The sequence below is a fragment of the Cynoglossus semilaevis genome, chromosome 16 (genome assembly GCF_000523025.1).
Source record: "Cynoglossus semilaevis isolate Cse_v1.0 chromosome 16, Cse_v1.0, whole genome shotgun sequence".
Lineage (NCBI taxonomy): Eukaryota > Metazoa > Chordata > Actinopteri > Pleuronectiformes > Cynoglossidae > Cynoglossus > Cynoglossus semilaevis.
The window spans coordinates 12,282,684-12,305,902 of record NC_024322.1 but is presented as its reverse complement, the minus strand read 5'-3'; the positions used below and the strand labels follow the sequence as shown (position 1 = coordinate 12,305,902).

Below are 23,219 nucleotides of genomic sequence, written 5' to 3'. Positions count from 1 at the left end.
GATGCATTTGGTAAGTGAAGAACATGACAGCACTGGTGCCTGTCGTCTGTAGCACCCAGCAGGGGAGGAACTGTTTTCAACAGGGTTCTTCTTGCTCTTGTGAAACATGTAGGATATATTTTTTGGCTTTCCATGAGCTATAATTAGGCTTAACTTTAGTAACATCAAAGTTTGAGTTTTGATTTGGCTATTTATTCTCATTGTCTAGTTTTTGGTAGTTTTTGTTTTTTTGTTTTTTTATGGCTAATTATGTTAATTCTGTCCACTCTGTAAACATTGCCAGTGTTAAATCTCAACCTATTTTGACTGTTTTTATTTTTAAGAAAAAAGTTTAATTAGCCATCTTAAATTTCCTTTTATTTCTATCTTTTAATTTAAGTTGTCTTTTTGCTTTTTTCTTTGACACTTTTTTTTCTTTCTTTTCCTACCAACCTTTATCTTTGTTGTCTAACACTTTAGCTCCTGCTTATTTCTCTTTTATATTTCTGATTATCTCACTTACAAAAAGAACATCCTAAAACAACATGCTGTATGTTGTATCTGCCTTGGGATTTGTGTGAAGCAGTTTACAGTGACCGATGTTTCAACTTTTGTGAGTCTCTGTGAGGAGAAAGTTGTGTGAGTTTTTGATCAACTGTGTCAGTGGCGTAAAGCCCAGATACAGTAAATGCAATATGTATTCACGTGTACAAAGCTATTGTTCCAAAAGGCCAGCTGGTGGTGCTTGGCTGACCTGACATTTAGCATAAGTACTTTTCACTTTATGTAACTAATTTAATTCCCTCTCAGTTTCTGCGTCATGGTTCTCCACCGACTGAGCTATCTGGGCTCTGCTTGAGGTGCTCTTTTAGGAGTCAAACAGAGTTGAGCTGTGTGGCTGCTGAGCTGCTTGGTCAAATGGGGAGTGATCACAATAGAATACGGAAGAAACACAACGAAAAACCTATTCATTTCATGCAATTAAAATTAATTTGTACTTTGTTTTTTAAGGACACGTGTGCATGTTAAACTCTAAAAATAAAGAACATACAGAGTAAATGAAACTATTCATTCTTAGGAAAACAGACTATGAAAAGGTGTAATCATTTCCATGAACAATAATACTACACACCTTCATGGAGTCACAAGCATCATTGCACTGTTTTTATGGTCATAAAGTATATGAATAACACAGTCTTTCTCAATCTCTTAATCAATGTCAGCGAGACCAGAGCATGTGTGTGTGAAGCTGTGAGCGTGAGTTGAATCTAATAAAAATGATTAATTTATCCTCCATTTCCTGTCTTCCTTTCGATTATTCTGGGTCAGTGTGCCGCACACATTGCCCAACGTGGTAAAGATTGTGTTACACAATGGCAGTTTTTCACACGACCTTAAATTATTTAGCACACACATCAATAATATATCAGTAAATATATCATATATATAATGAATATATATCAATAAACATGAACAAATTGTTGTAACTAATCTAAACGTTTATTCATTCATCGCACAATGCGCATCCAGTTGCAGACTTTGCAATTAACTAATTTCCGTCCATAACGTGGTAATTATAATTGCTAAAACAATCAGTGGTTCGGCCCGAGAAATTAAATTAAAATTATTATTAACCAAGCTGTAGCTTTGACTGTGTTCTGATTATTAGAAGTCGTTCACTGCAAATCAGCAATCAAGAAGTTCATATCTGGAAATCTCTATGTGCCTCGTTATCTTTGACTTTTTTCCATTTGACCGGAACAAGGGTTTTTTTTTCTTCCTCAGACTGGTCACATAATTTCACAAATTTGTTCTTATTTTCTGCTTGCTCTTTTCTCTTTGCTTCAGTTCACTGAAAAAAATCAAGATTGAACGTAAGAATCTTCAGCCATACTGTATGTAAAAGGAGAAACGCATTCTGTTTGTCTTAAAGCAGGAAACCTTATTTTCAGAAGATTTCCATAAAATTACACTTGTCACTTTTGTCAAAGAAAACTTTTTATATCAGCCATAATGGATTTGAAATAGGCCTGTTTCACTTCTTTTCATTTTTTCAAAATTAATCTAGTTAATGTATTTATCACAATATTATTTCAAGATGTGATGGTAACAGGGACTTTTAGTTAAAAAATTTCTACTGCTTCATTTCTGCATTAATCATGTGCACCAACTCCCTTCCTTCTTTGTTTTGTTTTCATTTACAGTCAAGTTTAATCTTTTTCTGCATTTAGTTTCACTTCTGTTTTTATCATTAACAAAGTGAGGTAATGGAATTTCTCCTGCAGTTCTTCCCTTCAGTCCTTAGTGGTTTGTGTTTCGTGTGATGGTAACTGTTTAGATTTATTCGAAAGATATTACCTTTTTATATAAAAAGACTACTTAATAAAAAAAAAATCTAAGTATTATTTCATTTTTTTTCCTTCGTATGGTCCGATATCAGTTCATAGCCCGGTGGTTGGGCACCTCTGCTCCATGCACTTACTAACAATTGACATGCAGCAACACATCAGTGACTATTTGTGTTTTGTATCTGGTTCTTTCACATTCCTTGCTCTCTCTATTTTATATCTGTGTATTTACAGTAAATTATCCTGTTCATGCTTCATTCCTGGAAAGAAGAAGTTGAAGGTTTAATATTTACATTCAATATTATTCATGGGTTTTAGTAAGAGCACCAATTGGTTTCAGATTTATTTATTGTGCCATTTTCCTGTCATTACTTATTGAAATGAACATGCTGTATTGACAGCCATTTTAGACCAACCTGTACAAAAACTAACCTGCTAATGGTCAAAACCACTAACTCATAAATCCTTTCCCATTTTCTATCATTTGTAAATGTCATATACTCCACGACCAATTCATCACAATAAACCTGCTGCCATTTTAATGGAATAATGCTCTACAGATGTGAATTTTTAAACTGCTGTAATGAGTCCAACTGAAACAACATCAGTTATAATTCTCTGACAGACATTTGTAACATTAAGCTTGGTGCTAATTGTTCTTCTGCCGATCTTTCTAACCTCTCTCTAAGAAATTGAACATAGTGACTTAATAAAAACCTGATAGGTGAAGCAGTGAGAGAAGGCTCAACGCAGCAAATGAGGCGAGGAGTGGTGATAAGTCTGGCAGCATTGGTTAAAGCGTTTTAGGGTGGAATGTGAAATAAGGCTAGATAATTAACATCCTTAGGCTTAATCAAACCAACTGATTGTATAAGATAAGCCCAGTAAATGAAATCTGCTGTCGCCAGTGTCCTTCCCAGTGAAGGTGGTGATGGTTCATTCATCTTCTACCTCTTAACAGCTTTTCGTAGGAAGGCTGCTGAGAACCAGTCCTAGCTGTCAGCAGATACAATGTGGACCGTTCATTGGGCTCTGTATCGGTATCACCTGATACTTCATTCAAATACTGGGAAAAACTGCAACCAGGTGTGGTGGTGTAATTTTGCACTTTTTTAGTGTTTATACTGCTCAATGTAAGACATTATCATTATCACGTCAACGAGTTTGCTTATAAAACAGTTCTGTCCCAACAATAACAGCTCTGCTTGACTTAAGGTACCCTGGTGAGGAAGTGATTCTGAGAGTGATTGATAACTATTTGATGTTGTTCTAGGGAAGTTGGTCTGGTGTTTGTATTGCCACACATTGCAAACAAGGATTATTTGCTCTCTGTCCCTCTTCCCTATGCCCTTTAAGCAAACATTTCCGATGAGATGAAGGGCATCTTAGAGAGTAGGTAGCAGATCTGTGGGTAGATCCATCAAATGACTGCATTTCCTGCCCGTGCGCAAAGCCAAGCCCTGCCCAGTGGACACACATGCCGAGATAGGCCTCAGGTTACTGCTTTATTAGTCAATGTAGGAGTGGAGGTGTGAGGTGGGTATGGGTGCAGCAAGGGATTTCCTTTGCTTCCTCTGTGGCTGAGAAGGTGGGGTGGATGCTGCTGGACTGTTGTCTCCATTAACCATTCATGATCACATACATGTCAGCCAGTTAAACAGCGGAACAACCGGTGGACAGGTATGTGTCTGTTTAAGGTAGAGCACATAATTCTCTGCTTATTTAGGCTAATGATTGACAGAGCGATTGGTGTGTGTTGAGAGAGACCGAGAGGGGAAGAGTGTGTTAAAGAGAGAGACTGTTTTTGCTCTAGAATGGAGACATTCCTTTGCTGTTGGGTGTGTCAATATGAGAAAAGCATTTTCAGCTGTTGAGAGCAGCAGAAAGTCAAACATCCAGGGAACCAAGAATAACTTTTTTGTGTTTTGCTGATGGTCATTCCAGCATGTGGGAGATTTACTGAGACGGTTCTGTCCTCTTTCAGGAACTCGCCCACGTGTTTCAACTACAAACAGTATGTCGCTCCTCACACCGTCTGAGGTTCAAGGTTAATCAGTGACATGCTGTATCAAGACGACCCATGGTTTACAGGACACCTTTTAACCATGTGCTCACAGTGTAGTATAGGATTTGGCCATATAGTAAGACATGTAACTTTTTATAAAATATTGTTGCCATAGTGACGGTTTAAAATTATACTATGACCTCTTTTTATTTATTTTAATTTTACTTCTTGTTCCCTACAACACACAGAGCTTTGAGATGATACATCATTGTGTTCACACATGCTCCCACTTCATTGAAACTAGAAAGAAAAAATCAAATTAGCCAGAGCTAAATGTTAATTTATCTTAGCCAAAATTCTAAGAAAAAAAAACTGTTAAATACCATTTTATTTCAAATTAAAACTATTACCAGAAGTATGCAAAATTACTAACAGATAGCCAAAAGCTAAGCCACACATATAGCCAAAAGTAAGCTAAGTAATTGCTTAGATGACTACCAGAATATGTATGTTAGTTAGTCTGAAACCTTAACCTCAGCAAAACTAAATTCAGAGTGTTATCTTTAGTTAGTCTGCAACCTTAATCTCAGCAAAACTAAATTCAGAGTGTTATTTAAAAGGTCTCCCATTTGATTTAAAGAATCTTGGCAGCACCTAGCTGAAGGTATTTTCCAACATTTGCTAAAATTGCCCTGGGAAAGATCCAAATGCCCCAAAAACCAATTTCACAGGGGCAGAAACCCCCTATTAAAAAGGGAAAATGATTTACTCTTGTGTTTTTTATTACAGGTTTTTTGTTTCTGTTTGATATTTCAAGCACATTTGAGAAACCCTGAATTATTTTCATTTTAGCCAAAACTCTGGTCACAAGGGGTTAATACTTTCACTTTTACTTTTTATATAGTTGGATGGTTGGTGTCTTAGGAATAGATAAAAGTAAGACTTAGCAGATCTCTCTTTATAAAAACACTATAAAATATATTTGTGATAGTTTGTCTTGGCAGGATGTGGGATGGCAGGATGCTAAATATAATAAGTTGTAGGACTTTTCTTTAAAACATAGTTCAGGCTCACAAATAGAATATAAACCTTAGAAAATTGAATGTCTTATAAACACTGGGTCTTTGAAACAAGGACAATATCTGTGGTCGGCTGATGTCAGTTAAGCTCAAGGTCGAAAGTGAGGCATCGTACCCGAGTTCGCGCTTGTCTGGTGCGGGTTGATTAAAACTGCTGAAAATTGTTGCTCCCATGTCACCTTTTTGCTGTCTGATTTTTGCAGTAATTTCACTGAATCAACAAAGGCACATTGAATAACCAAGTTAAACTAAACAGATTTTTTTTGTGTACGTTTCTTTTCCTGCGCAAGTATTTGATAAAGAGTAGACGAATCACAGAGAAGTATGGAGTGTGACAGCAGCAGCGTGGCATGTGGATGAATAACCAAGGCTCTTAACTGTAGTAGAATTAATTGGATCATATCAGAAAATAGAACAAATTATGTTCAATTCAGTTAACCGATTATGTACAGCTGATATTTTGAATAGAAGTCTTTAAGAAAAACAGTGTCGTTCTTTTGGCTTGATAATAAAATCACTCAAATGCAGAATACAGTCAGTGTTGAATACAGTAGGCCCTGTGAGAAATGGGCTCACTAATTGACTGCGTGTTAACACAGACAGAAAAAAAATCATGTCATTCAGGAGCATGACCGTTCCAATTTCCTGCCTTAACTCAATTTCTCCCAGTAACGTGGTTTGTACTGTGTAGGTAAACACTGCCTCTGTGACAGTTGGTGTCAGATGCGCTGCAGCTGGTTTGAGACGATAACATGAGTCTGTCCGTGGAAAATATGCGGAAAGTCGCGTGTTTAAAAATCTGACTTCACTTTCTTTGGCGTCTTCCGTTCTTTCCACTCACCAACAGAGGGTTTGTATTAGGAGCACCAAGGTGTGGGTGGAGTCTGAGGTCAGTGGATCACTATGTCAGGGTGGGGTTACATTCACATTCAGACTTTTCTTTGCAGACTTGGATTATAATACTCTGAAGATGTTAAGACGTAGTGTATAGCAAGGTAGATTGTTTTTTATCATGTACTATATAGCTAGTCAAACAGGTCACTGTAGGAACTGCAGTTTGAAACCTCCTACTTATGTTTCCACACTTGTTGTCTTGTTTTGTCTACTGTGTGTTTTTCTTGTGAAAAATAGAAATATAACCACTATGGTAATAGTCAGACCCTGGCGTGTTGCTGTTTATTCCAGACCAGAATGAGGTCATCTTTACTCTGCTGAAACTGTTTAGAATGGTCTTTAGGCATTAGAGTAATAACAGCCTTAAAACCTGCACAGTTTTGGCCTCGCCTCCTGTGTTTCTCACCTAGTTCTCAGCCCTGTGTTTGCTCCTCAAACTCCTCTGAAGTTTTTAAGTGCCAGAGACTTCAGTTAGGCTTTTCCTTTGTCAGACTTTAGTTAGAAACATGTTGAAGAACCAGTCAGCCATGTGCTCATAGGACTGCGGTAGGTTGGCAGCAGCGTTGTTGTCTTCACTCCTGTCTTGAACGCCGCAGAGAGCAAATCAGAGTGAAATCATTCTTGGCCTGAAATTTCAGGGGAAAATTCCAAGGTAGGCTCTGATACACGTCGTGGCTTTTCTTGGCTCAGTGGTATCTTTGATAGACTTTACTTTCCGATTTACTGTATAAGTTGTTTTTTTCCTGTAGCTCAGGTTTCTACAGTCTGCTTAGTCTGCAGTAAACAGGGAAGTCAAAACTAAACTTAAAACTTAAATCTATTCATTCTTACCGATTATACATACAGATGCTGCTAATAGAATAGATTTATCTTTAAAACGCATTTTAGTTTTGTTTTGTAATTTTCAACTACAGAAAATGTAGATCACAGACAGTAAAGTTCAGCTCAAAGCCATGCATGATCTTCCTGGGAGATTCACAGAATAATTATATAAACCGTGTGTAGCTGACATTGCCAACAGTTTATTTTTGTGGGAAAGCCCTGAGAGAAAAGTTGTTTCATCCACCCCAACCGGGTTGGCAACTTCAGACAGTTTTAAGAATTTTGTGCTCAGTTGCTCCTGTCTGTGTTGTTCTTTTCTGTGTTTGTCAGTCAGAAAAAGGAGGAGGACGAGTAGGAGGAGTTTGGACAAATTCAAACAGCTTCCTCCCGCTGTGTCTTTCTGAGAATACAGAGCCATGTCCTTGATTCAGAGGCTGCTGTGGAGGTGGGAGGGAGAGAACTCTGCGAGTCACAACACTGTGAATGAACAGGAACTGACAAGGGGATACACCACACATCCAGTGTGGACTCACATACAAGGTTGTAGTAGACACTTATCTGTCATTTAACACTGGTGCTGGCACAAGGCTCAGACCATTTAAAATGCTCATGTTGCCCTGATGACAGACTCCCAGGATATCTCAGTGTCACATTTTGTTCAAATATCTGCGAGGGACCTCCCACATGATTCTGGGACCACGCTCTCCACCAACTACACTCCAAAGTGACCCTCTTTTACCACACACAGCTCCAAATTGGACCTTTATGATCTGGCTGTAAAAGTTACGCTGACACACACACACACAGACACATACTGGCTGCCCTGAATAAATCACTGCAGTCACTCTTGTGCGGTAGGTTAATTTACATAACAATATACAATTCTGTTAACTCATCAAAGTGACACCGCCCTCTGTCTAAATGGTATTGTTGATCAGTGACTCCAGTAATTTACACGCACACACACTTTTATGAGACACGCAGATTTACCCATGTCTTTCCATCTTCATGGAATACCTTTCAGGATTGAGGACTTTACCTGCCCTGGACTGCAGGCAGGACAGTCGAACACTTGTCATGTTGTACCTTTGAAGAGTGGTGGTATAAAACCTGATTGATTGCACTTAGGAACTACTGTACAAAGGCTGTTTTTTGGGCCTTTCACTAATAATATATCATTTTAGGACTGTAATCAATTTTGATTTTGGTAAAAGAAAAAAACTTGATGGAGTTAGAGATTAAAACCTCTTTCAAAGCTACAATCATTTAACATGATTCTGTTTAAAGTTTGTTGAAGGTTATTAGACCTGATGTAACACAACTGTGATTAATGATAAAAACCTACCTGTGAGATTTTGAAATGACAGCGTCTGTCTTAGAACATTTTGTTCTTCCTTGTACTTTTGGCACCTTCCAAAATGAGCTGGAACTTGGCCTCCTATCACCTCTCAACATGTTGGCATTGTTTTGACTGGAAAAGGGGGGTTCTACATTTTTGTTAAGAGGGTATGACAGTACTTACTTGTATTTCAGTCATAAAAAATACTTTCGTACATTCTCTAATGTAATCTTAGTAATGATTAAATGATTGATTGAGTCATGCGTGTCCAAAGTTTGGGCAACATTTTCATTACGAAACAACTACGTGCATTTTGCAGCAAACTTGAACCTTGAGCTGTTTGCTCATGATTGGATCACCCAGAACAAATGTTAGCACATCCTGAATTATTGCAACGTCTTCCACACAGGGGTAACATAACCAACACAATAGAACAAACTGGCTAAGCAGTTTTGGAATTATAACCATTTACATGACCACAGAGTTGATCACATGGTTCTGGAATCTTGGAGGGCAGTTTATGGAATAAATAAAAAGTCACTCAGGGAACATAAAAGTGGGATATAAGCTGCATTAAACACCATGAGAGACTCTGTGACTCCCCCACATCTGTCGTTCACATTATGTAGTAAAATAATAAACACTACATCCGAACATGGCATAAGAAATATGGAAAGTGGCCTTTAATTTGTTCTTTTGAAACCTCTGTCTGTATGAAACTACTACATGTTGTTACAATAATGCCTTGCCTCATTGACCTCGGCTTGTACACAGTTGACGTCTTTGTACTAGTGGTTACAGGCAAGAGTACCCAGCCCTTCAAGGTGCCTGCTTGAAGGGAACATGCCCTCTGTAGACGGCCATCCCACAGTGCCTTGCGCAAGCCTATATCCCTCAGGCTAGGTTTATGCTTTCTGCATCAGCAGATTTCTGACTGCCAACATCCAGTGACTAATTTTTCATCATCCACCTTTGTCCACAGTGGTCCGTACTGAACTGCAAGCAAGTGCTCGAGCATTTTGTAATTATGTGGATTATACTGTGAACTGATCTTGCCTTGTGTACCTTAACATTTCCGAGTTCAGATGACAGAGATATTGAAACATAGACATCTTGTTTGGGTCACATGAGGGAGTCTGTCTTTAATTACAGATACAAAACCAATTAGTAAAATCATATACAGTATGGACCTAAAAATTGGACGGAACTTCGGGAAAGAGATCTAACCTTTGCACCAGTGCATTTTTACTTCAAATACATGCTATACATGTATGTAAGGAAAACTATTTCAAAGCAAAACTTCATTCTGTTACTCGCTGGCTTTGAATACACATTCAGACAAACCATGGGTGACGTTCTGTTTAATCATCTGTATAACACAGGAACTTATATCGACAGAGCTACATGCTGTTAGGTAAAGCAGGATTTATTTGTAAATATTTATCCGGTTTGCTATTTAATATTTATCTAGTTTGATATATTATATTTGTTTGTTTAGCTTGTGTCTGTGGCAGATTTTTTATTTTACTCTCAAAATTGTTGGAAGTCACACAAACTGATTTCTTCTGTATTTTATGTAAAGTGTAGAGACAGTTGTCAGAATAACAAGGTCACAGCCGCTGATTGAATATTTCCAGAATCCATCACAGCAAATTTCTTAAGCCAAAGATTTCAAATGACAACTCAAACGTTGTCTTTTCTAAACAAAATCCTTCCCAGTCGATCTCACCAAGATTGTGTGTATGTTAAAGACACTGATGTTTTTATCCAGGGTCTCGTCACACTTTTACACTTGTATAATGTTGAACACCTGCTTGGTGTTTCAACAGCTTCAGCTTTGATGTCTATGATGTACAACTTACTACATGCACAAAGCATTCTTTTACTCATATGTTTTCTTCCAACCATATGGCGTTTATTTGCTCTGTCCCACAGACATGAAACACTGTCAGTGTTTTTTTCTCTTGGCCATATGGCATGTGTGGGTGTGTGTGTTTAAATACTGCTGCTTGTGGTGGTGGTGATGTTTGATTGTTTATGGTCACACTCCATCATTTGCCCGTGTGTATTGTGGGGGAGTTCACCGATTGTGTGTGTGTCTATGTAGGAGGAATGCCAGCTCCTGACCAAAGCCCAGTGATGGAGGAAGGGCTTCTGTTGAACATCCGTGACACTTCAACTGGCCGCAGAATGGAGAAAGACACGACCGCCAACAACATCCTGGCTTCAGTCAAAGAGCAGGTACAGTTTTAGTTGTTAATGCTGAACTATTCCTTTTGGAAATTCCAGTATTGTAGTAAATATTTAGTTCATTTTGTATATGAACTAAATTTACTGTATTAATAAAACATGATGGGGCCCTTTTACGTGTCAGCCATGACCAGGTAACGTGACAGAGCTGGTGCTTTGATACCAGCTATTATTGAACAGATGTGGCTAAAGTGTGAGCAGCACATAAGCTAAAACTGTTTAATATGTTGGCAGTGTTTATTGTTTTCCTCAATGGTACTGGAATTGAAATAAAAAAGTTAAAAACAACGTTTAAAGGATAAGCAACATATCTACACGTTGTTGTAGTGAAAGGTAAAAAAACATATGTCTGTCACACTGGATGGTTGGATAAATGTGTGGTTGGCTGAATGGATGGATGGGTGTTGGATAGATAGTTGGATGAATGGACAGATGCATTGATGTTGGATGGATTTTCGGTTGGATGGATGGCTAGATGCTTGGTTGGATGGTTGTTGGTGCAAAGTCATTAGTGATTGGTGAATTTCTTACATGAATTCTATAATCTGCCTCTAGAGTAGCTCTACTTATTTCTCTACACTTTTCACATATTGAACAGATGTAACAGGAGACGTGTTAACAGCAGCAGGCTCAGCCTGGTGTCTCGCTGCAGTAGTAACAGTAACATTATCAAACACAGTACAGGCCCTGTGGACAATCCGCAGAAATTGTCTTCCACCCTTGCTCACAAAACTTCGTCTTATGTTCTGTGTTATATGATACTCACCTTTTTGCACTTGAATAGTCAATAATCACACACACGTGGCAGTCTGTTATTACTTTAACAAAACAGCGTCTCCTCTGGGCGACAAAAAAAATGATACGTTTGATGGGTTTGTGTGGGTTTTAACAAACGACATCATGCAGCAATGTTTGCTGGGTCACGTCCGTCTGCACCTCGGTTTATCTGTCGGTGGGCTAGATTCTTTGTCATTATGCAACCCGCACACCGTTTGGTCAGAGTGCAAGACAGATTAAGAGTAACTGTTACAAACTCAAGCATGAAGAGCAGGACTTTACCGGCCTGTTTGGGTTCATGGTGGGAACGTACGTTGAATTTTACTCAGTGGTACAAGTCAAAGGTTCATAAAAATGATTTTCACTTTGTTATTTTAATGGAAAATATCCCATAGTGTTGCTTTGATACTAGGATGATCCCAGGCTCATTAAAAGATTTCAGGGTTAAGTCCCCAGATTCCCATTGACTCAAATACTCCTGGCAGGGAGCCCAGTCTAGACATTTGTTAGTACTGTGTGTGTGTGTGTGTGTGTGTGTGTTATTTAAAACATGTTGATAACAGGGATGTGGCCCAAGGAGACTCTGTTTACTGCCTTCTTTGTCTTGTGTAAAAAATGTAAGTGAAACTGTTTGGCATGTTTATTGGCTGTGGTTGTGGCCTGGCTCATATCAGTCACCAACCAGGAAGATCATTCCCTGCTGGGGCTGCGAGCCCCTCTGACTGACTCACCCTGTTTGCCTGTCCCTGTGATTCATCCACACTAACCTCTCACACACACATAGAACCACACATGAAGTCACAAAGACAATGTCCTTCTCTGTCTGGCTGTTCTCCAATGTTCCATATTATTAGTAAACTAACACAACATAAACTTGGCTTCGCAGGTTTTTTCCCCTTTGATTATTGTTTTTCACTTTGTGGCTAAAGTGACGCAGTGGTAAGATTCATGACCGCTATGGAGAAGGTTTTGGGTTTGATTTTATCTAGTTCCTAATTCCAGATTAGGTTCTTCAGAAAGTTGATCTGGTGTCAAAACTATGCCAATCATAAGTGGAAGTGAGTGATAGAATCATTCAGGACAGTTTTTTGGCTTTTTTGGCTCGTGACCCCATTTTGACCAGAATCATTCAGGACCCAAAGCTGTTTGGCTCGTGACCCCATTTGACATCAAAAATTTCTGGCAAACCCCAGAACCATTTTTTTTTCTAAAATGAGTTTTTGATTATACTGTATTGCAAATACAGAGTCATAATAATAACATTTTCAAAAGAATAATAATTAGTTGAACATATTTTATCTTTTTTTTATCAATTACTGGACATTTCAGGCAACTCCACTCAAATTCAGGGCAACCCTCAAATGGGGTTGTGACCACAACACTGTATTATGCAGTGCACCACAGTGTTAATCCCTGTTGAAGGAACAAACCAAATGGGGTTTACTTTCATTGTTGTTTCTTCACCACTACACTCTACACTACAGTCTGGAGGTCAACATAAAAACAGGAGTGCTTTTTTTATTGTAGGAATAAAAAAATAAAATGTAGGAAACCAAAAGGATTTCAGTAATCTAGTGTCAGGTAACTCTAGGAACTCTATGTGTTTGTTTACATGAGTGAGAGGAGGTAAGGACAGAAGGAAGGAGGGAGCACCTGCTTGTCACTTCCTTCCCTCGACTTTTCCCCCAGTGGTTTATCCGGTCGGAGCAGATATCCACGCAGGCGAGCAGGAAGAGCGAGCGAGCGCACTGTGTGTGAGTCGTTGCCCTCTCAGTGACACACTCGAGATCTGCCTCAGAAGGGATTCCTGCTAAACAGACAAGACTGCAAAACGATTGCTTTTGTAACTGAATACCGAGCTAAGCTAAAGGAGTGAGTGAAAATCAGTCGAGGTCAGAGACCGGTCTTGTGTGAGTGTGTTTTCCCTCCTTTGTGCAGTTTGTATGAGGTTTTCCTGTGATTGTTGAGCAGCAGCGGCAGAGCTCCCAGGGATCTGTTGCTGATACAAACATGCAAGTCTGCTCGGCTGTATCTGTGGCCACGGCTGGGGCTGGGGCGTAGGATGGGGTTTTGGTAAGTGTAGTCTCTGCAGACTGTTGTGCTTTATTTTTATCTCAGCTAAAGTGTTTTGTTTCAGAAGTATGTGTCCTTCTAAGAACAGCAAAACCTGAAAAAGTTCACAATGAGATTCTATGAAATTTCACGTTGTGGTCAAAAGAGAAAAACGAGACCTTGGCGTAGACCTGGACTTGGGTGACTCTGATGTGTCTAGATGCTGTTTATAATTTGTTTATTTCCCCTTTTTTCTTTCAGTACACTCCTTTTCTTTGACAACACATTTCTTTTCTCTTTTTCTAAACTTCTATTTGTGTCACTGCTACACTTTCAGCTGCACAAGCTTTGCCCTGATGCCCAAACAAGGACAGACTTGCCAACATATTCTGATTGCACGTACTCAGTCTCCATGTGCTTGAACTCCTGTCCCGTTTTCTCCTCCTCTTCCTCCACCTCCTCCTCCTGACAGTCATTTATTTTTGTTGTGCTGCAGCCTGTATTAAGTATAGTCTTCTATTCTATTCTACCATGTGAATGGCACATCCATAATGACACTTTGAGCCTGTGCAGTAACAATGATCCACCATGTGAATGGCACATCCATAATGACTTATTACAGACCACACTTAAGTCCTAAAAAGTCAATGTTTTGCTGACTGCGTGTTTGTACTTGCTTCAAAGGATCCAAATTTTTGGCTTTCAAACATTGCTCAACTGGTACTTATCAAAATTGGATTTGAACCAAGGGAAGGTGAGGTGGGGGACAGCCACGGATAATCTAGGACCCAGATTTTTATCTGTCTTTTGTAATTAAACCTCTGCTGGCTGTTGCACTAACAGAGCAGAGACAATTTTATGGATTAAAAAAATCACTTTTAAGCATATGTGTCACTTTAAATGAGGAAATAACAAACGTTATAATTTAAATCTTTAGTTATTGGTTTATTAACGATTTTGTTTCATTGTAACCAGACTGTTCTTTGCCAAGAGGGTTGCCAAATGTCAATTACTTGCTTTGAATCTGTTTTAATTAAACTATAAGTAATATAAGTACAGTGTTGTGTTTTGAAAGGACAACATCAAGGAGTCTTTTTGGTAAAGAAATAAATGAGGAGGGAGCTAGAGAAAAAGGAATCATTCATAGAAGCTGAATACTACCTTCAATACTAAGTATGCTTAAGTATGGGCCAAAGGGTGGGAGAATATTTGGTTTTTGTGCATACCAGAAGGAAGGTCACTGGTTCAATTCCAGGAGCCAGCTGGTCTTTCTGTACAGAGTTTAAATGTTCTTCCACTGTGTGTGAGAGAGAGCGTAAATGGTTGTCTGTCTGTGTACGTGACCCTGATAAAAATGAAGCATTAAAGATAATGTAATTAATTTTGAGGTTCACTCTGGTGGTGGTTATCCAGTTTGGTCTCATCAGTAGAAAAGAAAAAAGAACCAATTAATACTCACAATAAAAGAAAAAAGAAAAAAGAACCAATTAATACTTACAATTTTTTATGAACCCTTTCTCCCTGGGCTACAGGGTGTCCCAAAAGAAATGGAGAATGCAGCTGCTGTGTTCACGCGTTCACTGCCTCTAACGTGCATTCATGGCTGCTTTCAATCAAGTGGCTTTTAAGTATCAGGTCATTAGTATTTTATAGCTTTTTAATGAATAGAGCGGTTGACTGCATTCGGTCAGAGTCAAGACTTTGCATTTAAATTCACATCACTGCTTGATAAGGGGTCTTAGCAGTGAAATTAACAGATGTCATAGGTCAGGTGTCTCATTAAGTCATGTGCAAAGTAATGAGCTTTAGAGTTTAGTGACTTTTTTATTTCTTTGTCAATTCTAACTTAATATGATTCTGCTTCAGGGAGTGTTCTCCCACATTTGTGTTGTTAAAAATTTGATTTATAAATGATTTATAATATCCAAAATATTACACTGTGGTAATTCTGACTAAATGGATTAGATATTCATTCATGAATTTTGAATTTTGAGTCCTAAAAGCTTTGATGGACATAAGACGTGGCAGTATTTCAACACTTGCAGCTACCACCATTTTCAAACAAAGCTACGGAGTGGTCATATTTTAATGATAAAACACAAGTGGGCCTCGGGCTGTGTGTGGTAAAGAAGTCTGACACTCAATAAGCAGTTATCAGTGAGTGAGGTCGGGTCTTTAAAGACCGTTTCATTGATCGCTCTTTTGCTTTAACAGTGTTCCCCAGAGAGGAAATAGCTACATGAGCAGGAATCCTTTAAACAGCCCTTAGATGTGTCTCTTTTGATTTTATTATTTAAGCACTCATTCATCTACATACAGTAGCAGCATCCTTTAAAGGGTTGACGTTGTTACAGCATTAGCAAGATAGGGAAAACGTTGAGTGTGGGAGGGATGATGGAGGCATTAAAGAGGCGTGTGCCTTTGTGATAGTACGTGCAGTGATAGAACACACTAAGTCAGCGTTATTCAATTATAAATACTGTTGGACCAGATTTTCAAACCAAGAAAGACAGCTGGTCCGAAACATGTAATGTATTTGATTACCTGATTACCTCTTTGCAAAATGACTAAAATGACTGAGAAAATATAATAATACTGTTAGTACAAACAGCTGCCAACAGGTCGGCCAGTGTGATTTGTTTCCCTTATTCTGTTTAGCGTTTCATATTTAAGTTTCAGCAGTTTAGTAATATTTAACATCAGGTACAAGAACAAGAATTGTAGTATTGTTCTCTTATGGTTGAGCAATTAAATGAAACACAAATGCTAATGTCTTATCACTGAATACTGTAAGAATGGGTAGATGATGCGTTAAAGCAGGATACTTGTTGGTCCCCTGGTCATGTGATTAAACACCAATTAGGAATGACCATAAACTGGACCACTGTGAGCTTATGTCTGGGTAGTTTTTAGCCCCTCAACCACCATTTTAATTAGGCTGGCTCTTAGCTACATAGTTGTTATGCACCAAGGTTTTTGCACAGCACAAAAGCATCATGTATTTGCTATTTAATTTTTTATTTGCTAGACTTTTTTTAGCCTTATGTCTGCTTTTGGACTGACATTTTAATTTTTAACGAGACAAAACAGCTGGCTAATGTTCAGCAGTGTTTTCAGGTGTCAGTCAGAGCGATAGAAACAGTTGTGTTGTGGTCGTCAGCATTTACGGACTCGCAGTTGCCACATGTTGTTTCTTTAAGTGTTTGTATTCAGCATTTGGTACTTAATTTATTCAGTCTATAGGGGCTGGAAGGTGTCTACATACAGGCACAGGCGTGCAGTCCGCTCCCAGGTGCAACACAGTCCGCATGACAAGCTGTGGTCCAACAGGCTGGAGTGTTATATAAATGATAGAGTGACCTGTGTCCAAGCCACTGTTTAATTACTGTATTTTTTGACATGACTGGAGGGCGAGAGTGGAATTGTCTGATTCTGTCCCTTTTTCACTTTGATTTTTGACAGGCAGTTACTTGAGATTTATTAAAAGACCTTTGCACAATAGCAGAGTAGGCGGTTAATTTAGTGCAATATTCTTCCTTGGACTTGACCTAAAACATAAAAGTAACTGTGTGGTCAAATAATTCCCTTAAATCTCAAGTACCACAGAGAAAAATGACTCCTCAAACCAGGCTGTGTTTTCCCCTCATAGTGCTCTCCCATCTCTGCTTCAGTGTGAGGCTGAAGCTCTGTTATTAACTGTGCCCCAACATGTCCTATATGTGCCACACAACTTGCAGGAATGGGCTTCTACCCATGCAGCACCGCGGTGTTTCAACACAACATTTCCCTGGAATTTAACCACTCTGTTTGATTACAATGAACATAACAAATCTCTGTGCCGACATTCTTTTTTTCTGACAAACATTAGTGTCAGTGCTGCTTTGACCTTGTTTGCATCGATATAAATATACAGGCATTGAGTCTGTGCTTGATGCTGATGAAAAGTAGGGTCCGGCATACTTTACAAAGGCCCATGAGCTGACCTTGCTTTGAGAGCTGCTACTTTAGCATCCTCTAATAGACTTTGATGAGCTGGCTGAAATATACAGCACTTTAAATACAGATGCTAACCTCTGTCCTTTTGTAATGAAGCCGCTGCCGTCCTTTTTCTGAGGGACTAGAGTTAAATAAGTTAATAGTTCAGGTCAGGGGAAAGCTTCAAGGCAGTGTTTTGGCCATTATGCATTCTCAAGCTATACGTGCTGCAGAAAGGTTGAGTTCTCTTTCTCCTTCATAGGCGAAAGAAGGACTTTAATTACAATCGACTGACAATTTTCTCTCCTCCTCAGGGTCTTATCTGCCTCAGTGCCGCTGCTGTGACAAAGGCAAGGAGAAATCCAAAGGCATAAGCTTTCTGGCCTTGATTGTAGTCGTAAAAATGAAAAGGCTAGCTCTGAGCAATTACCCCATGGGGGAGCTGAACAAGTGGGAGAAAAGAAAAGTGGCAGATTCAGATGGGGGAGGCGAAGGGGGTCCAGGTTAAGAAGGGTGCCCAGACATACAGGGGGGAGGCACAACTCTCAGCTGCTTAGTGAGGTCACTGAGGTCACTGAGGTCTGTGAGAGAAGGACAAGGGAGTAAAGAGAGTTAAGAGTTGAGAGCCGGAGTCGGCGGCTTTACCTGTGATTCTCTGTAAAGCATTAAATCAGGAGGCAGTGTCTCAGGAGGAAGAGGAGATTATCTGCTCCCACTGTGGCAGAATGTCAGGTGAGAGTGTGAGAGAGAGAGAAGCTTTTGGAGATCCCCTCACCAACCTACCTGTTAATACTCATCACCGTCACTGTCATCATCAACGTTATTACTATAATTATTGTCATTTCAAGAGCATTCAGAGAGAAACAGGTCGTTTAGGAGAACGAAACTCCTTCATGGGAAGTTGGCAGTAACTATTGATGCTGCTGTTTTGATGCCACTAAAATGCTTTTGACAGGACAAATAACATTTTTACTTGCCCCCGTTTCTTTTATCCTAACATCCTAAAAAGAGATTTTTCTCTAAATGATCGATTTTGAAATAATTGCGTTTGTCCCCGTCTTTGGTCACGGCAGCGGTATCTCCACGCTGACACTCCCTTATATTGCTTTCTTCTCTGGTTCTGGCCTGGAGCAATGTTCCTTGTGTCTGACACAATGCTATTGATCATAGTTGTACTACGGTATACGACTACTGCAGTTGCACAGACTGACTGATTGTAATGCTGCAAAAGTTTAGCTTTTTTCCAATGACGCGGTAAAGATTGTGCTTCTTTAGTTACACACTGCCGATCCATCAATGGGTGAAATGATGGCCAAATGGTTTAGACTCATACAACATGGGATGAAGGGATGAAGTTGTCTTTCAGGTTGAATATCTAGTCAGGGGAAAGTCAGAGCATGTGACAAATAGATTCCATAATCCTGAACCCCATGGTCCCATGTGACAAATGGATTCCATAATCCTGAACCCCATGGTCCCAACAGACATCAGAGAATGCATTGAAAGAAGTTAAAAATACTAGATCCTTTCAGGGGAAAGATGATGGCCATAATATACAGAATTGTCCACTGCTTGAAAGAACAAAGCATGAAGTAATTTGAACTAATTGTCTCTTGATCCGTTTTACTTGAACTCCTAGTTGTTCATGAATTAGGCTTTTGTCAGCACGGCGCACTGTGCTGTGATGTCTAATGAGGTGGAAATGCATGAAAAAAATGACTTTGGTGATTGAACTCCAACCAGAAATGGCATCTGTTATTGTTAGCTTTTAGGTAATATGCTCCCTCTCTCCACATCACTTGTGTCCGTCACCTCTTGTCAAAAGTGAAAGTGCATAATTAGGAGCAAGTCACTAATTATTACAAAGTCATTATGCAGGTTAGTGGTTTCATCCGACTCCTTACGTTTACACATGAATGAATTAAAAAATCATCAAACTGCTCCAATTCAGTTCTTGTTATACCATCGTTTATTATTTTAAGTCTTTTCTTGCAGATGAGCATGATTTAACTTCTACTCCCTCGTCTTCGCCTGCGTTTTTATGATTGACAGCCTTTCTTTTGTAGCCGTTCTTTTAACTGTCGATCACAGGGGAGCGTTGTTGTCATTACTGACGACAGCTCGTCCGATGGCGTTCACTGACGATGTGACAATTCCTTTATGGTGCCAAATGGGTACTTCCTTTTCATGTTCAAATATTAAAGCAATTATGTTTTCCTAGGATTCATCTGGTCTTTTATTTCAGGCACTCCTTACATAAAGTTGTTTTTAAAAGGAACAAGGTCTTGATCGCAGGTTTGTACTTAGACCTAACTGCCGTTTAAAAAGAATCAGGGTCTTGTTTTGTTGTCGGCTCATTGAGATTCCCTCCTCTTCGTGGCCCATGCACGTCGACAGCTTGAAATTCTAAGGCACTCTGAGATGAATTTTGATTTCACATCATAATTCACGTAACATGCAGTATAATTATGGCCATTAATTATTTATGGCCAGGAAGTCCACTCAGGAGCCGGAACAGATCAGGTCAATACTGGCAGTGACAATTTAATGCACATTTTACTAAACAAACAAAGACAAAGAAACACCGTTCTTATTTAGATATGTATCATTTCTTTTTTCATTTTGTGTTTGATTTTTTTTTTTCTGATACTTTTTAGAAAAGGTATTTTTTGGTTCAGTTGTCTAATTCACATTCCATTGAGATTCAGAAAAAAATCATTCATCCATGACGACAGAGAACTGTTTCAGATTAATTAAGAAAAACAAGAGTTTTTTTGTGGCAAGCTTAGCTTTACAATTAATGACATAAACTTTGTTCTAGTGACAAACGTCTGGTATAAATCTGCCGCCGCAAATATATCACAGAACATTGTTAGCCTTTTGCTGTACTTACACTGAACTTTACTATTTAAAGCACATAGCTGTGTGTGCGCTCAAGGGGAATGTGATGGATGTGGCGTGAGGGACGTGAATTAAACATGTGGGTTGTAGGATTTTAACTGTGGCAGGAGAATTGTGTTGATGGATTGTCACATTAACCAGTCGATTGTTGTCATCCTGTCCTAGCTGTAGGAGTAGGCATTGGAACTCACTCAGTCGTAGCTGCCTCTGCGTGGTGTTATGCAGCCCAATGTATTGGTTTCTACTCTTGTGGTGTGTCAGTGTAAAAGCTGCCAAACACAGGGTGGAATACAACCAACCGATGCACTTCTTGATGTGCAGTTTTTACCATCAGGTGGCGATATATATATTGGTTATCACTTGTGTAGCTGTAGTGTTAAAAATCTGAGCCCTGATGTGTTGAGCAAGCACCCAAAAAACTCCCTCACTCTCTGGGCGCTTTACCAACATGCGGCCCACTGCTCCACCGTGCCTGGTGTTAATCAACGGGTTGTCTTAGTGATAGGTCAAAATAGATTAGTACTTGTAATAAAAAGCCCAAAATGTTGTAAAGCATCAGGACATTGTGTGTGATTGTAATGAAAAAAGTTGGCCCACATGAATACAAACAAAAGTTTGCCAATGAGTCATGACTCAGGTGTAAATCCACAGCCCGTTTTTTGTCAAAGGAACCCAACTTTTAGAGTCGTAGCCCATTTTTCACCATAAAGTCTGTGTTGGCAAACTGCAGTTTGACAAATAGATCGTAACAGAATTTGCAAAGCCATCATCATCATTGCCGTAGCTGTGCAATGCCATTAATGCTTGCTGCATTAGGAATCCTGGCAGAAATGATGTACTATTGTAAACTTGCTGTTCCATTATGTGAGAGCGAATTATGTTTCACATTTCCGATTGTGACATCTTGACACAATCAGCTCATATAGTATAAAAGCTGTGGGTGCAAAAGCAATTTTCTCCCTCTGATTCCACCCGTGGCGGCGCCTGCAGCAGCACACACTCCTGCCTGGCTGAGCCACTTTGCTGTCTTTTTAAAAAGGCTTTCTCTCCTGCGTGATTATCATTACCAATATACAGTATATTATTATCATTATTTTATGCAGGACGCTGCAGGCAGTCTTCTAAAGCCTGGGTATTGCACCAAGGTGACATTGTGCTAGATTCCTTTTGAACAGCTCTGTGTGGTTCCTCCAGGTCCGGCCTTACAACCTGTTCTAGGCCATGTTCTCTTTGCTCACACCTCAAACCTGCTATTCCGTTCCTGCTGCTGTAGGAATCCTTTAACCTCTGCTGTCAATTCTCCTACTGCGCAGCACAGCTGAGCTCTGGTTGGAATGCCTGAGCTACAGCGCTGCAGCAAAGGTGCACAACTGTTCAGCCTCACTGCCACTTAATGAACAAACATATTTGCACCTGATTCTTATCCATGGTTAAGAGGTGGAGCCATCTGCACTGCTCATGCAGAATTGATCAGAACATCACAAGTCAATATATAGACTTTTCTTACTGGGTACAGCAACACCAAAAAAAAAAATCAAATCATGTGAGCTGTGCTTGGGGGTTGGAAACTATTAAGGATATAATCTCATATCTTAATTAATACAGGGATTTGGGCACATACCATTAGGGATTACGTAAGGATTACTTTGACGTAAAGGCTTGTAGTCTTTAATCTGTGATTTAAAGAAAGGTGCTGACAATATTTGAGTTTAATTTTGTATCTGAAGCTGCCTCTGCTTCGTATTTTTGCTCATTACTAACAGAATGTGTGATAACATGAATGTTGTTGTAGATTTTCTTGACATACAGGAAGATAACGTGTAGTTGTATGGAGCTGGCAGAGAGATGGACAGCATGTCAATTTGTGTTTAACATCAGATGTGATTATACTGTACATGTAGCGCAGTGCGGCAGTGTGCAAGAAGGCTTTTAAAATTATAGAACAGGCGACAAATATTGATCAATGACACACTTGACACACACATGTATGTATATAGATACATAGTATGTGTGTCTCAAATAAACATATATTTATTGTTTTTTTTTCCCCACTCACTCTTGTACGTAAAATCAACACAAACACAAAGGTCGCCTAAAGGTCAGTTCAGCCTAAAACCCAACCCACGTGCACAGAGTGGAAGCAATGTTGGGAGACGAGTTTTCTATTTAAATACAATTAAGCACAATCACTGTACCAACAACAGCAGCCACACCAAGAACGTCTTTATTGGTGTGTGTTAACAAAATGACTGTACAAAAGGCAACAGGCTTTAATAGGATTTGTCTTTAATATGTTGGAGGAGGAAGAGTGAATGACAGAGTCGCCCGTGGATGCAGAAAGAAATTATTCACACACAGTCAACCAACTCCTAGATTGCTGGTGTGATTTTACCGTAAATGTGCAAGAATAATACTTTGAGGGTGACAAACATGGACGTAGTTCTAAACTTTGAGTCGCTGACAAATGAAGAAAGAGATTCCTGCTCCTGCCTATGCCACTATTCTCTGCCCGGCATTCCCGTCCCTTCTGTGTTTTAATCTCAGAGACCAATTATTTTGTTTGCCGGTGAGTCATTGTCTTCTTAACTCCAGCCCCTTGCACAGTCCTCATTATACAGCAGCTCACCAGACAATGGAAAAACAAACAGTTATGCTTTCCTAAATACTGATTAGCTGCTGTGTGATCTTGATCAAACGCAGCAAAGTGAGACATCTGCTGCAGCCATAAGTCACTGAGCCCTCCGTCACCACTGGTATTCAGAGATGTTCAAAGCCTCCTGCACACCAAGCCCCCGGGA

At 39.4% G+C, this 23,219-nt stretch overlaps 1 protein-coding gene across 6 annotated transcripts in view; it reads left to right on the top strand.

Annotated features, from left to right (window-relative positions):
* The first annotated feature begins 1,166 nt into the window (after positions 1 to 1,166).
* pkp4 (plakophilin 4) overlaps positions 1,167 to 23,219 on the top strand; it is a 72,512-nt gene continuing 50,459 nt past the window's right edge. For 2 of the 6 annotated variants that reach the window (XM_017039973.2, XM_017039974.2), the window contains exons 1-2: positions 4,922 to 7,667; positions 10,574 to 10,707. In XM_017039973.2, coding sequence (XP_016895462.1) covers positions 7,544 to 7,667; positions 10,574 to 10,707 — 258 coding nt within the window. In that variant the 5' untranslated portion in view covers positions 4,922 to 7,543. Of the gene's footprint in view, positions 4,008 to 4,920; positions 7,668 to 10,573; positions 10,708 to 12,685; positions 13,567 to 23,219 lie in introns of those variants that run through there. The other 4 variants (XM_017039977.2, XM_017039972.2, XM_017039978.2 and 1 more) reach the window with 4 other exon arrangements.